Raw genomic sequence first — 15,126 nt, 5'->3', positions numbered from 1 at the left:
CTTGGACTTCTAAGTAGTCAAAGTATTTAAATCCTGACATGGGAACTTTCCAAGAAGCTCGAAGACTATGATTCTCATCTTCACCAGTGGCATCCATTGGTACACAAGACCACTCTACACTTCTGCAGTTGGTTCGACCAGCCCATAACTACATTAGTTTGACTTGATGTCCATCAGTGACTACTCTGCTATTGAAAGTTTTTGAGAAGGCCCATTTTTGTGTTTCCACTTTTAGATTTCTCAGGGCTCTAAGAATTGAACTTGAGCCATCCCGTTCCATGGGATGACGGTGATCCTCAGCTTGGCTGGTGGTATCCATCGGTCAATGAGACAGCTCTACAGTTTCATAATACTTTTAACCAACCCATTCCAACATGTATGATCAAAAATTTTGTAGTCTAGGTTCAGGATGAGGACATCAGGCAGCCTTCTAAAATCCCATATAATTTTTGGTTTAGGGTATTTATATTTGATTTGTTTTACTTCTCCGACAATAACTTGATCTACGTCTCCAGAACTATAAGATTTTCTAAAGACCTCTAAGAGCAGAGTTAAATGACCCTTCCATATTGCAGAAATAATACCCTGAAACCCCAGCATACATATTTATCTAGATGTTTGCTCAGTCTGGATGACAAATAGCTCAGAAAATGTCAGAGCCTTTGTGCTCATGTCATCATTGGACAGAAATAAACACCTGAAGAGGACTTAAGAGACGCTAAAGCCCCATGATCCAGGCTCTCCATCAGTCAGCCAAGAGGTCGTGCGTACATCAATGCCCACAGGAACATGTTGTGCTTAAGATCCAAGGGTTTTACATTGATTTACCCATTAGGATTTCTAAATACATGTTTCTATTTTCACCACACTCTGTGAATTTAGATGCCGAAACCCCATTCCTATAATTAGCCCTAATGCCCCAAACGGCTCAAAACATCATTGTTTACATAACAAAACTCTTGATCTCAAGGAGCTTAATCCATATTGATGTTTTTGTGATTGAAAAACATAAGGTCATACGAAATCCCTTAAATAGCTTAAGATGCGGAATAAATAAAGGTCATGGGGTGTTCTCTTTCTTTATAAATATAGATCACAAAATCACCAGAATCAAGAAACTTTTGTAGGCGAACACCCCTCTGTCGTGAGATGTTGCTGGTAGATTGGGTCTAATATCTAGGACTCTTAAAACTCAAAAAAGTTTTGAGATGGTACCCCTCAATTTATCAGGGTGTATCAGATGCTTAAACCATGTTGTTCTCATGTTTAGGGCTCTTAAAATCCCAAGTAGGGTTAATCGATCTGGATCGGGAAAGATCGGATCACGAGCAAATTTCACGATTGGCTGGAAAATTATTGAAAATCGGATTTTAAAAACGATCCTGAAATCTCAACATTGGCTCAACCTTACTCCATAAACATAAAGTAACTAGGGTTGAGCAATTGGGATCAGGAATGATCGTATCCCGATCGGTGATCAAGCAAGTTTCACGATCGGGATCAGCTAGAAAATTATCGAAAATCAGGTTGTAAAAACGATCCTGAAATCTCAAGATCAACTCAACCCTAATCCCAAACATTTTTGGGTCCAAAACCCTCACTCTATAATTTCACATTATCCGCTAGTAAAATTGTGCTCATCTCATTTCTAGGATACTTCAAATCCAAAAGGTTTTGCATCCAGTGCCCCTCACTCTATAATATCACATTATGAACTATGTTTATCGAAGGTCTAGCACCCTTCAAACCCAAAAAGTTTTGGGATTCAGTGCCTCTTACTCTATTATGTCATATTAACAGTTGGTAGAACTGTGTTTGCCTCATGTCTAGGACTTTACGTTTTGGGTCCAGTGATCCTCAAAACTATGTTCTCCTCAAGTCTAGGACTCTTCAGACTCAAAAAGTTTAAGGTCCATTGCCCCTTAGTTTAACATATCACATTAATAGTCTTCATCTCATGTATAAGGACTCTTCAAACCCAAATGTTTTGGAAGCTAGTGCCCCTCACTCTATAGTGTTACACTAACAGCAGCTAGAACTGTGTTCATCTCATGTCTAGGACTCTTCAGACACAAACAGTTTTGGGGGCTAATGCCCCTCAATATAGATGGTTGAACTATGTTTGTCTCATGCGTTGGACTGTTCAAATCCAAAAGTTTTTTAATTTAATGACCCTCCTTCAAAGTGTCACATTGACCTGGTAGATCTGTGTTCACCTTGTGTCTAGGACTCTTCAAATACAAAACATTTTTGGATCCAAAACCCCTCAGTCCACCAAGTAGGTATTGACAACTGGAAGTCCTGCTGTGGTGATCTCATGTTTAAGTCTCTTCAAGCCTAAAAACACTACAAACTTTGGGCCAAAGCCTTTTATTCCATCAAGCTCTTTTGACAACTGGTAGACCTGAAGTAGGCTCATGTCTAGGGCTCTTGAAATTCAAGAGAAAATCACAATCTCGGACTACAGGGTTTTTTTTTAGACTTGGATGGGCTGAAGGTCGGTAGAATTTCTCATTCCCAATGTTGCATTAAATGAGAACGGCAAATATTTGGGACCAAGATCTAATAAATGGAAAAATATTCAATCTTAACTTAAATGAAATTTCAAGATTTACTTTAAACATGTCTAAGAAAATGTTTCAAAAACTAAATGAAAATTAAAAAATCTAAACTACAATTTTAATTTAAAACAAAATTATATAATTTAATTGATACTGTAATATGAAATTCCTTTATTATTTTATTAAATTGACTTATGTGTATATCATGGAAGAGTTAGTGATACTTCTCCCTGCTCACGAATGTGACTACACAAATGCCTGAAGATCACAGTTACAAAAAACGTTCCGAAATCTTTAGAATTTATAAATCTCAAACATTTCCTGCAATTATCTTAATTCTTATGAAATCTCACGTTACCCATCACCTCCTCATCAGTAAGATTTTAATTTTCCAAACTGTTTTCCAACCCGTCAACTATGTAATTAACCTGATATAGAATAATTGTTGAGCGTAAAATGTTACGTAGCCATGTCATAGAAAGAGAATATGAGATCTTGTGCATCTTGGCGCGCCACGTCTACAAGGGACCAGCACTGGGCAAAGGCAGAAAAATGGAGCAAATGGTCATCTGCTGACTCTTCATTCCATTGCTTTGTGATTCTCTGCCATAAATTCAAAAACATTCGATTTTTTTTTCCAAAAAATATTGGGCACACTCTATTTTTTGAAACAATGTTGCTGGTTTCCTGTTATCGTGTTGCACTGTAGTAGATCGGTAGAATTACACAATCCATGATGTCATTGCTGTGCTTAGATTCCCGGTGCATTTGCCAACTGGTAACAATGTGTCCTCAGTTAACCTCTTCACTCCTGAGAGCCTCCTTTTTGACTCTGTGAGAACTTCCAAGGGACAAGTACGTTGACAATGTTTATTATTCGACGGTGCCCTCACTTGCTTACCAAGTCTCATTAAAGTGTCTTTGTATTCGTAAATTCACATGTTCTTGTGAGAGGAGGACTCTTAAAGTACTTTACATTCAGTCGCAGTCCACATTCTTCAACTACTTCATTTAGTTTATTAAAGAAACCATTTAATTAAAAGTTAAGCCGTTCTTAAGACATGAAAAGAAGCATTGTCCGCTCAGAATCTGGAGAGGTGCAGTCACTATTTGGTCCTTCCCATAGAATAGGCTACTGACTCAGGGGTGAAGCGGTGAACGGAGCATGGGGCACCTGTTTTGTTTCGTGTTTTTCAATGCACTGAACATAAAGCAAGAACCACTTTGTTTATGATATGTTTAATATCGAAGAGACTGTCGACCTGCTCACAAGACCAAGACACGGAAACGGAGCGAGAAAATGACAGGGGCATGGAACTGCTCTTAAAATTTCTGTTTTGTGTGTTGGAAAAACTATGTTAAAGGGGATTTAAGTGGTCAAAAAAATATGGTTTATCCCTTTAAGGTAGTTGTCTGGTTGTAAAACATTTTTGGGAAAAGGGGGAGAATGGGGAATGGAATTCCCATTCAGTCAATCATTGGCCACAACGGTGACCCACCTTTACAATGATTGGCCAAGTGAATCTTACCTATGTAATGAGATGGTCCCTAGACAATAGAGACCAATGGGGACCCAGTTAACTTTCTTGTTCTATATTTTAACCTATTCAGTCCCACTGCTCAAAAACTTTCCCATCGGACAACCCTTTTACTATGCTGTTGGTGCTCAGTGCCGAGATTCATTACTAAGTTTCAACCTTCATTTTCCCACACAAAACTGCCGCATTAACTTACAAGGAAGTCATTGGTTCTGTTTGTTAACTTTTTGGCAAAGTCAAAGCTTGGTCTCTTCAATATTAAACTCTCCAATCCATTGGTGAGCTGACAAGATTTGGATCTGATTGATCTTTAAGATCTAGTAGATCTGTACTCGGACTCAAAGTAGAACTAAATTCAAACAATTTTGGTAAATTTTTAAGGTTAATCTGTTGTTTCATAGGATTAAGATGATGCCTAATTTGACATTTCCATTTCAGATTTTGCTGGTTTGGTTGCTTTTTGTAATCTTGAGTCTCTTTGGAAACAAAAAGTTGCCCCATCCCAACGGTCAATGCACTTAATAGGAGAAAAGTTGGTCCTCCAAACATCACACAACTCGAAACCATTCAAAAACGACAGTGTCCTCATTCTTTCGTCTTTCCCATCACATTCCATGTTTTTTTGCTTCCCGTGGTCATGGTTTCTATTTCTGTAGAATGTTTTTGGATCACAGTCATCAATTTCATTTTTTGACATGTGCATGACATTATAGACCAACTTTTCTTCTATTTAGTTCTGGTTTATGTCATGCAATGTCTTGAAGATCTCGAAACGATGGCAGAATCTTTACATGGAAATCATCCTGTAAACAGAGTGTTTTTGGTTTGGTTCTTCTTTAAGCCCCGTCATGTTGATTGTCGGTAGACTCTGCTCTTTCTTTTCTGTTATAAAAGCAAAGTATCTTTTGTTTTTGTTTCAGTATTTTTGATTTTAATTGCAGTCAGATGACAATGCCCCTATATGGCATGACCCTCAAATGTTCCAAGTGTGGCGTAGTCTCCTCAGCAGAAGTATCGGCCACAGCCACCAGTAACGCCATGTTAGTTTTTCTAATTTCCGTCTTCTTTGTTTTTCTCTTTCTTTCCTTTGTACATTTGTTTGTTTTTTGTTCCGTTGATTTTCTTTTTTCCTGTCTCATTACCCTTCTTTTTTAATTTGCTTTCTAAACTTTGTATGTATTTTTTTATTTAGTTTTGCGCTCAACAACAGCCATGCAATGTTCAAAATGTACGTTCATTAACATCTGTCCTAGAGCATTTTTGGGGTTCACTTGCTGTCTCCAAAGTCGTTCTGTAGTTTTATGACCACCAATGACATAGTCGATGGATACAATTGGCATCTGGTTGTGAAACAAGGCTCCAGACGTTGCCTTATTAGATATATTCTCCATATTCTAATGCAAGTGTCTCGTGATCGATGGTGGATCTCTCGCTTGCTTTTTTTTTGGAAGACATCATGGAGTCTCGTTGGCGGCATGGGCATTGAACTTTATTGCTATAATAAAGATTAATGCTTTGTATAGAACATATCTCTCTCTGTTTATCTCATCTGTATGGTGTAGATGACTTATAACTGTGTGTATGTGTGTTTTTTGTTTTTGTTTTTATTTTGGCTTCCCATTGTTTTTGGTGTGTGACTGTCGATATACAGTATACAACTACCTCATGCACTTAAGTACAGTAATAGTCAATTCTTAACTAGGCATATAGGAAACACAAGGTCCTTGGTTTTATTTTGTTCAACTCTTTATGAATAGAGAAAAAACATTTCTAAACATTTAAATTTTTTCAGTTTTAAATTTACCGAAAACTTTTTAAAAAATGTTCTCGTTCCACCAAACACTCTGAAATTTTGCCAAATTTTGACTTTTGGATGGCTTTTCGAAATGGATAAAGTATATCCAAGATTTGGTAGAATTTTTGGTGGATTCTCCACTCCAAGCTTTGGGACCTGGAAGCCGGTTCTGTAGACACCTTAACGTAACACAATTTTTGTAGAAAGCTGAAATCATCTGTTAACCTATGGGGCAAATGGAAACTCAGTAGACGACCATTTCTTCTGATCCAGTTTAGATTTGGACAACTGGATCAGAGGAGGTGGCGCCTTTTTAGGTCACCACTCATGGTGGCAGAGGCCCCGTAGCACATGTGCCATAGAAATATCACTGTTTTGTTTTAGCACAGGTCCTTAAATCTTAAACATGACCCCCTTATCCTCTTTAGATACGTGTCACTGATAATACTGGACTCTTCTTATGTAATTGAAGGTCCGTTGGGTGCCCCTAGGTCCTTTGGGTGCTTCCTATTATGGCTGATCCTTCTGCCCCTCTATACAGTATCTGCACCCTTAGGGTGAAGATTGTTCCCTTGATAGTCAACCTTGGATCCCTTATGGCTAGGTATCTCCAACAGTAGATTTTCTTCTTTATATCTCAATAATATGGTGTGAAATTAGGGCTAGACAGAGATACAATAGAGTCCCGTAGACTTATATGGATGTGTTACAGACATGTAACCATATTTGGGATTTTCCAAAATTTTCAGGTTCAACAGAAACCCAAAACTTTGGTGGTCTGTCACCCACGAACCTGAAGTGAAATGATTATACTCTGTGGTCTACTCGGACACCATGGTATAATAATTGGAGGTCCAGGGGAGGTGTGGAAACTTAGCAGACAGTTACTGTATATTTAATTTCCCTCACTTCTTCTGGACATCTTGGTGGCGTCCTACGTTCCCTCAGGGTCTTCTTTCAGCACCTACGGTGACGTCAAGAACTTCAAGGTCCTTCTGTGACCTATGGGGTTTTTTGCCTTCCCCTGGATCAACACTGTAGGGATTGTAGGGTTATAGGTTGGACTTGATGGACTAATGTCTTTATCCAACCTCATCAACTATGTAACTATATGTATATATTATTGGGCCTCAGTGGTCACATGGTGCAACCCAACATCATGATGCTTTAAGGTGTCACCCAGAAGACTGGAAGAGGACCCCAATGGAGCACCAGATGTCACATGGATGTCCAGCAGATCCGAGGGAAGGGGAATATAACCGTATAAAGTTTCCACACCTCCCCAAGGTCTCCACTTATTCTACTCTAGGATCTGAAGAGACACCAGAGTATAATAATTTCACTTCGAGCTCGTGACACATTTATTCGACCCAAAATGAATCTTTGGGGAGCAGTATCTAAATCCGAAACAAAACAAACTTTCAGAGGCTCGCCCATCTCTAGTGCCACATGGTAGAGTTCATACAGCCAGTGTGGGACTGGGGTTGATGATTCTGGGAGCTGATCTTCCAACAAGATCTAGGAAATAGACCATAGTACCATTCCAATTTGGGTGTCTCCCATTGGACTATTATTGTCTTAAAGCCTGGACCCACTGGAGGAGGCCCTAATATGTGCCGAATGGCATACACAGATGTTGGTGAAAGGAGAATATTGGAGGGCATTGGTGTTTTTGTTTTTCTTTTTTTAAAAAAATATTTTTTAAAAAAATTGTTATTTTTTTTTTTTCCACTAAATGGCCACGGCCTTGAGGGTTGTGTTGGTTGAGGTAGATTTCAGCGTCATGTGATCTGGGCGGTACTATGACTGTGCTTTTTTATGGAGTGGTGTTGTTTTTTACAGCGCTCTTCAGTTGGATAGTACAAACAAACAGAAACCTGTAGCTGAAGCGCATACCAAGCCTAACCGATGCAGAAGGTATGCGTTCTCTAACCGCAAGGCCTTGTGTCGTGAATGGGCGTATGTGCTTCTCTGTGTCAGGATAGTCATTTTGTTGGTCAGTTCGTTGAGTTTGTTGTAGGAAAGATGTCCACACAGTATGTAGATGGAGTAGCTGCTTATCTAGAAGGTGATTTTTTTAATCTGAAAAAAATTAAAAAAAAAAATCCAAATCATCTATGTTGGGTCCATGGATGGATGACTAAGTCCTCATACCCCACCATGCAGCTAGGACTATTTTTAATAGCCAACACACTGACCCATTCTTTTCTTATGGCCCCCACATACAACCTGAATTATCATGGGTCCATATGGGGCGCCATGAACCTGGATGGACCATGAACATGATCCTATTCCCGTCCCGTCTTACTATGGGTCCATGGAGAGTATGGACCGTAAACACATTCAAAAACAGCAACAAAAAAAAAGATTTCCTATAAATAGAAATTTTAAGTTTTTGAAAAAGTCTCCGATATTCCCAGAAATGTTTTTGCTTTTTTTTTGTAGAATCAATTATTCTAACTTTGTTGCAATCAAACTTATCCCTAATTCCGATGGGTCTACTTGCAATTTCTCTTAAGGAACCCTCTGGGTAAAAATATTAAATTGTCCATCAGTGACTACAATACTTTGGGGTACACTTGTAGAGACCCCTTCCACTTCAGTCTCATACAAAATGGGTTACAAGTTTGAGAAGGAAATAATATTTTGTGACTGTAATAGTAATTGTGTAAAGGGAGCCAAAGTCACAAATTCAATTCTAAAAAAAATTCAAAAATTCTAAATTTTTTGTAAGTGACTAAGACGGAAGCTACTCCATTACATTTGCCAGCCTTATACTGTGTCTTCTGCTGCAGTAGTTTGGTTCTGTCTTCTCGTTGTTGGTCAGATGTTTTATTTTTTGGAAATGGTTATTTTGCACCTACGGCAGAGGACGGGAGGTTTTTTTTTTTCTATTTTTCCCACCTTCTTAATGGCCGGCTGACCCTTTGGGGTTGATCTCTGACATGGATTGTTCTCTGTTTGTTGTTTGTGTTTCTGACACTTCCTCCTGATGTTTTTATGTCTGTTTTTGTGTTTTTTTTTTTCTTTGCTTCGCTGCTCTGTTGCTCTCTTATTCTTTGTGAGTTTCAGCTTCAAAGAACTTTTGTTTTTACTCTTTAATCTGTTTTTGCTTCTGCCGGTCATTGATATAAGATGAGTTCACTTTCGGGGCTTGTCGGGTATCTCTCAGGTCATGAACAACTTTATTCTGTTAACCGTTGATGTGGAGTATTTCGAGGAGCTGGGGCTGTAGCTGCGGTTTGAGGTTTCTTTGAGCCCATAGTTGGTGTGTGTTGGGTGAGGAGACATTTGGTGGTGACGTTCTATACACGGGCTTAGGACCTTCAGTTTTTGGTGGTTTCCACATGTGGATGGTGAGACACAATAGACACAAGGCTTGTAATGTAACTGAATTCTGTAGACCAATGTGATACAATGAGCAAATGAAGATAGAGACCTGTATATATCTAACATATGTAGATGTATGTATCTAGCGTCACTACATGTGTGTGTTTATACAAGTATGTATGTGTATGTATGTATATATGTATGTACGTGTATGTATCTCTATATGAATATGTATGTATATATGTACCGTATTTGTCTCTATATGTTTGTGTGTGTGCATGTATGTATTGTACGAGTGTCTACAGGTTTTTGTGTGTGCATGTATGTGTATGTATGTATGTACTATGTGTCTCTACATGTTTGTGTATGTGCTGCACACAGCTGTACTGTCCAAAACTACACTGCTACGCACAGATGTCATGAACAAACTACACCGCTACACACAGCTGTACTGCCCAAACTACACTGCTACACACAGCTGTACTTCTCAAACTACACCGCTACACATAGCTGTACTGCCCAAACTACACCGCTACACACAGCTGTACTGCCCAAACTACACCGCTACACACAGCTGTACTGCCCAAACTACACCGCTACACACAGCTTTACTGCCCAAACTACACCACTACACACTGCTGTACTGTCCAAACTACACCACTACACACAGCTGTACTGCCCAAACTACACCGCTACACACAGCTTTACTGCCCAAACTACACCACTACACACAGCTGTACTGCCCAAACTACACCGCTACACACAGCTGTACTGCCCAAACTACACCGCTACACACAGCTTTACTGCCCAAACTACACCACTACACACTGCTGTACTGTCCAAACTACACCACTACACACAGCTGTACTGCCCAAACTACACCGCTACACACAGCTTTACTGCCCAAACTACACCACTACACACAGCTGTACTGTACAAACTACACCACTACACACAGCTGTACTGCCCAAACTACACCGCTACACACAGCTGTACTGCCCAAACTACACCACTACACACAGCTGTACTGTACAAACTACACCACTACACACAGCTGTACTGCCCAAACTACACCGCTACACACAGCTGTACTGCCCAAACTACACCGCTACACACAGCTGTACTGCGCAAACTACACCGCTACACACAGCTGTACTGCCCAAACTACACTGCTACACACAGCTGTACTGCCCAAACTACACCGCTACACACAGCTGTACTGCCCAAACTACACCGCTACACACAGCTGTACTGCCCAAACTACACCGCTACACACAGCTGTACTGCCCAAACTACACCGCTACACACAGCTGTACTGTCCAAACTACACCGCTATACACAGCTGTACTGCCCAAACTACACCGCTACACACAGCTGTACTGCCCAATCTACACCGCTACACACAGCGGTACTGTCCAAACTACACAGCTATACACAGCTGTACTGCCCAAACTACACCGCTACACACAGCTGTACTGCCCAAACTACACCGATATACACAGCTGTACTGCCCAAACTACACCGCTACACATAGCTGTACTGTCCAAACTACACCGCTACACACAGCTGTACTGCCTAAACTACACCGCTACACACAGCTGTACTGCCCAAATTACACCGCTACACACAGCTGTACTGCCCAAACTACACCGCTACACACAGCTGTACTGCCCAAACTACACCGCTACACACAGCTGTACTGTCCAAACTACACAGCTACACACAGCTGAACTGTCCAAACTACACCGCTACACACAGCTGTACTTCCCAAACTACACTGCTACACACAGTTGTACTGCCCAAACTACACCGATACACACAGCTGTACTGCCCAAACTACACCGCTACACATAGCTGTACTGTCCAAACTACACCGCTACACACAGCTGTACTGCCTAAACTACACCGCTACACACAGCTGTACTGCCCAAATTACACCGCTACACACAGCTGTACTGCCCAAACTACACCGCTACACACAGCTGTGCTGCCCAAACTACACAGCTACACATAGATGTACTGTCCAAACTACACCGCTACACATAGCTGTACTGTCCAAACTACACCGCTACACACAGCTGTACTGCCCAAACTACACCGCTACACACACCTGTACTGCCCAAACTACACCGCTACACACAGCTGTACTGCCCAAATTACACCGCTACACACAGCTGTACTGCCCAAACTACACCGCTACACACAGCTGTACTGCCCAAACTACACCGCTACACACAGCTGTACTGTCCAAACTACACCGCTACACACAGCTGAACTGTCCAAACTACACCGCTACACACAGCTGTACTTCCCAAACTACACCGCTACACACAGCTGTACTGCCAAAACTACACCGATACACACATCTGTACTGCCCAAACTACACCACTCCAAACAGCTGTACTGCCCAAACTACACCGCTACACACAGCTGTACTGCCCAAACTACACCACTCCAAACAGCTGTACTGTCCAAACTACACCGCTACACACAGCTGTACTGCCTAAACTACACCGCTACACACAGCTGTACTGCCCAAATTACACCGCTACACACAGCTGTACTGCCCAAACTACACCGCTACACACAGCTGTACTGCCCAAACTACACCGCTACACACAGCTGTACTGTCCAAACTACACAGCTACACACAGCTGAACTGTCCAAACTACACCGCTACACACAGCTGTACTGTCCAAACTACACCGCTACACACAGCTGTACTGCCTAAACTACACCGCTACACACAGCTGTACTGCCCAAATTACACCGCTACACACAGCTGTACTGCCCAAACTACACCGCTACACACAGCTGTGCTGCCCAAACTACACAGCTACACATAGCTGTACTGTCCAAACTACACCGCTACACATAGCTGTACTGTCCAAACTACACCGCTACACACAGCTGTACTGCCCAAACTACACCGCTACACACACCTGTACTGCCCAAACTACACCGCTACACACAGCTGTACTGCCCAAATTACACCGCTACACACAGCTGTACTGCCCAAACTACACCGCTACACACAGCTGTACTGCCCAAACTACACCGCTACACACAGCTGTACTGTCCAAACTACACCGCTACACACAGCTGAACTGTCCAAACTACACCGCTACACACAGCTGTACTTCCCAAACTACACCGCTACACACAGCTGTACTGCCCAAACTACACTGATACACACAGCTGTACTGCCCAAACTACACCGCTACACACAGCTGTATTGCCCAAACTACACCGCTACACACAGCTGTACTGCCCAAACTACACAGCTATACACAGCTGTACTGCCCAAACTACACAGCTATACACAGCTGTACTGCCCAAACTACACCGCTACACACAGCTGTACTGCCCAAACTACACCGCTACACACAGCTGTACTGCCCAAACTACACCGCTACACACAGCTTTACTGCCCAAACTACACCACTACACACTGCTGTACTGTCCAAACTACACCACTACACACAGCTGTACTGCCCAAACTACACCGCTACACACAGCTTTACTGCCCAAACTACACCACTACACACAGCTGTACTGTACAAACTACACCACTACACACAGCTGTACTGCCCAAACTACACCGCTACACACAGCTGTACTGCCCGGACTACACCGCTACAAACAGCTGTACTGCCCAAACTACACCGCTACACACAGCTGTACTGCCCAAACTACACCGCTACACATAGCTGTACTGTCCAAACTACACAGCTACACATAGCTGTACTGTCCAAACTACACCGCTATACACAGCTGTACTGCCCAAACTACACCGCTACACACAGCTGTACTGTCCAAACTACACCGCTACACACAGCTGTACTGCCTAAACTACACCGCTACACACAGCTGTACTGCCCAAACTACACCGCTACACACAGCTGTACTGCCCAAACTACACAGCTACACATAGCTGTACTGTCCAAACTACACCGCTATACACAGCTGTACTGCCCAAACTACACCGCTACACACAGCTTTACTGCCCAAACTACACCACTACACACTGCTGTACTGTCCAAACTACACCACTACACACAGCTGTACTGCCCAAACTACACCGCTACACACAGCTGTACTGTCCAAACTACACCGCTACACACAGCTGAACTGTCCAAACTACACCGCTACACACAGCTGTACTTCCCAAACTACACCGCTACACACAGCTGTACTGCCCAAACTACACTGATACACACAGCTGTACTGCCCAAACTACACCGCTACACACAGCTGTACTGCCCAAACTACACTGCTACACACAGCTGTACTGCCCAAACTACACCACTCCAAACAGCTGTACTGCCCAAACTACACCGCTACACACAGCTGTACTGCCCAAACTACACAGCTATACACAGCTGTACTGCCCAAACTACACAGCTATACACAGCTGTACTGCCCAAACTACACCGCTACACACAGCTGTACTGCCCAAACTACACCGCTACACACAGCTGTACTGCCCAAACTACACCGCTACACACAGCTTTACTGCCCAAACTACACCACTACACACAGCTGTACTGTACAAACTACACCACTACACACAGCTGTACTGCCCAAACTACACCGCTACACACAGCTGTACTGCCCGGACTACACCGCTACAAACAGCTGTACTGCCCAAACTACACCGCTACACACAGCTGTACTGCCCAAACTACACCGCTACACATAGCTGTACTGTCCAAACTACACAGCTACACATAGCTGTACTGTCCAAACTACACCGCTATACACAGCTGTACTGCCCAAACTACACCGCTACACACAGCTGTACTGTCCAAACTACACCGCTACACACAGCTGTACTGCCTAAACTACACCGCTACACACAGCTGTACTGCCCAAACTACACCGCTACACATAGCTGTACTGTCCAAACTACACCGCTACACACAGCTGTACTGCCTAAACTACACTGCTACACACAGCTGTACTGCCCAAATTACACCGCTACACACAGCTGTACTGCCCAAACTACACCGCTACACACAGCTGTGCTGCCCAAACTACACCGCTACACACAGCTGTACTGCCCAAATTACACCGCTACACACAGCTGTACTGTCCAAACTACACCGCTACACACAGCTGTACTGCCCAAACTACACCGCTACACACACCTGTACTGCCCAAACTACACCGCTACACACAGCTGTACTGCCCAAATTACACCGCTACACACAGCTGTACTGCCCAAACTACTCCGCTACACACAGCTGTACTACCCAAACTACACCGCTACACACAGCTGTACTGTCCAAACTACACCGCTACACACAGCTGAACTGTCCAAACTACACCGCTACACACAGCTGTACTTCCCAAACTACACCGCTACACACAGATGTACTGCCCAAACTACACCGATACACACAGCTGTACTGCCCAAACTACACCGCTGCACACAGCTGTACTGCCCAAACTACACTGCTACACACAGCTGTACTGCCCAAACTACACCACTCCAAACAGCTGTACTGCCCAAACTACACCGCTACACACAGCTGTACTGCCCAAACTACACAGCTATACACAGCTGTACTGCCCAAACTACACAGCTATACACAGCTGTACTGCCCAAACTACACCGCTACACACAGCTGTACTGCCCAAACTACACCGCTACACACCTGTACTGCCCAAACTACACCGCTACACACAGCTGTACTGCCTAAACTACACCGCTACACACAGCTGTACTGCCCAAACTACACCGCTACACACAGCTGTACTGCCTAAACTACACCGCTATACACAGCTGTACTGCCCAAACTACACCGCTACACACAGCTGTACTGCCCAAACTACACCGCTACACACAGCTGCACTGCCCAAACTACACCGCTACACACAGCTGTACTGCCCAAACTAC

The 15,126-nt window shown here is 42.9% G+C and overlaps 1 protein-coding gene across 1 annotated transcript in view; it reads left to right on the top strand.

Annotated features, from left to right (window-relative positions):
- ADGRB1 (adhesion G protein-coupled receptor B1) overlaps positions 1–15,126 on the top strand; it is a 398,297-nt gene that overhangs the window by 349,644 nt on the left and 33,527 nt on the right. Inside the window, exon 24 of the mRNA XM_075270037.1 lies at positions 5,041–5,139. Coding sequence (XP_075126138.1) covers positions 5,041–5,139 — 99 coding nt within the window. The remainder of the gene's footprint in view (positions 1–5,040; positions 5,140–15,126) is intronic.

Source organism: Leptodactylus fuscus, chromosome 4 (assembly GCF_031893055.1).
Source record: "Leptodactylus fuscus isolate aLepFus1 chromosome 4, aLepFus1.hap2, whole genome shotgun sequence".
Lineage (NCBI taxonomy): Eukaryota > Metazoa > Chordata > Amphibia > Anura > Leptodactylidae > Leptodactylus > Leptodactylus fuscus.
Note: the sequence above shows the minus strand (reverse complement) of the source record. Positions and strands in the feature narration are given on the sequence as shown.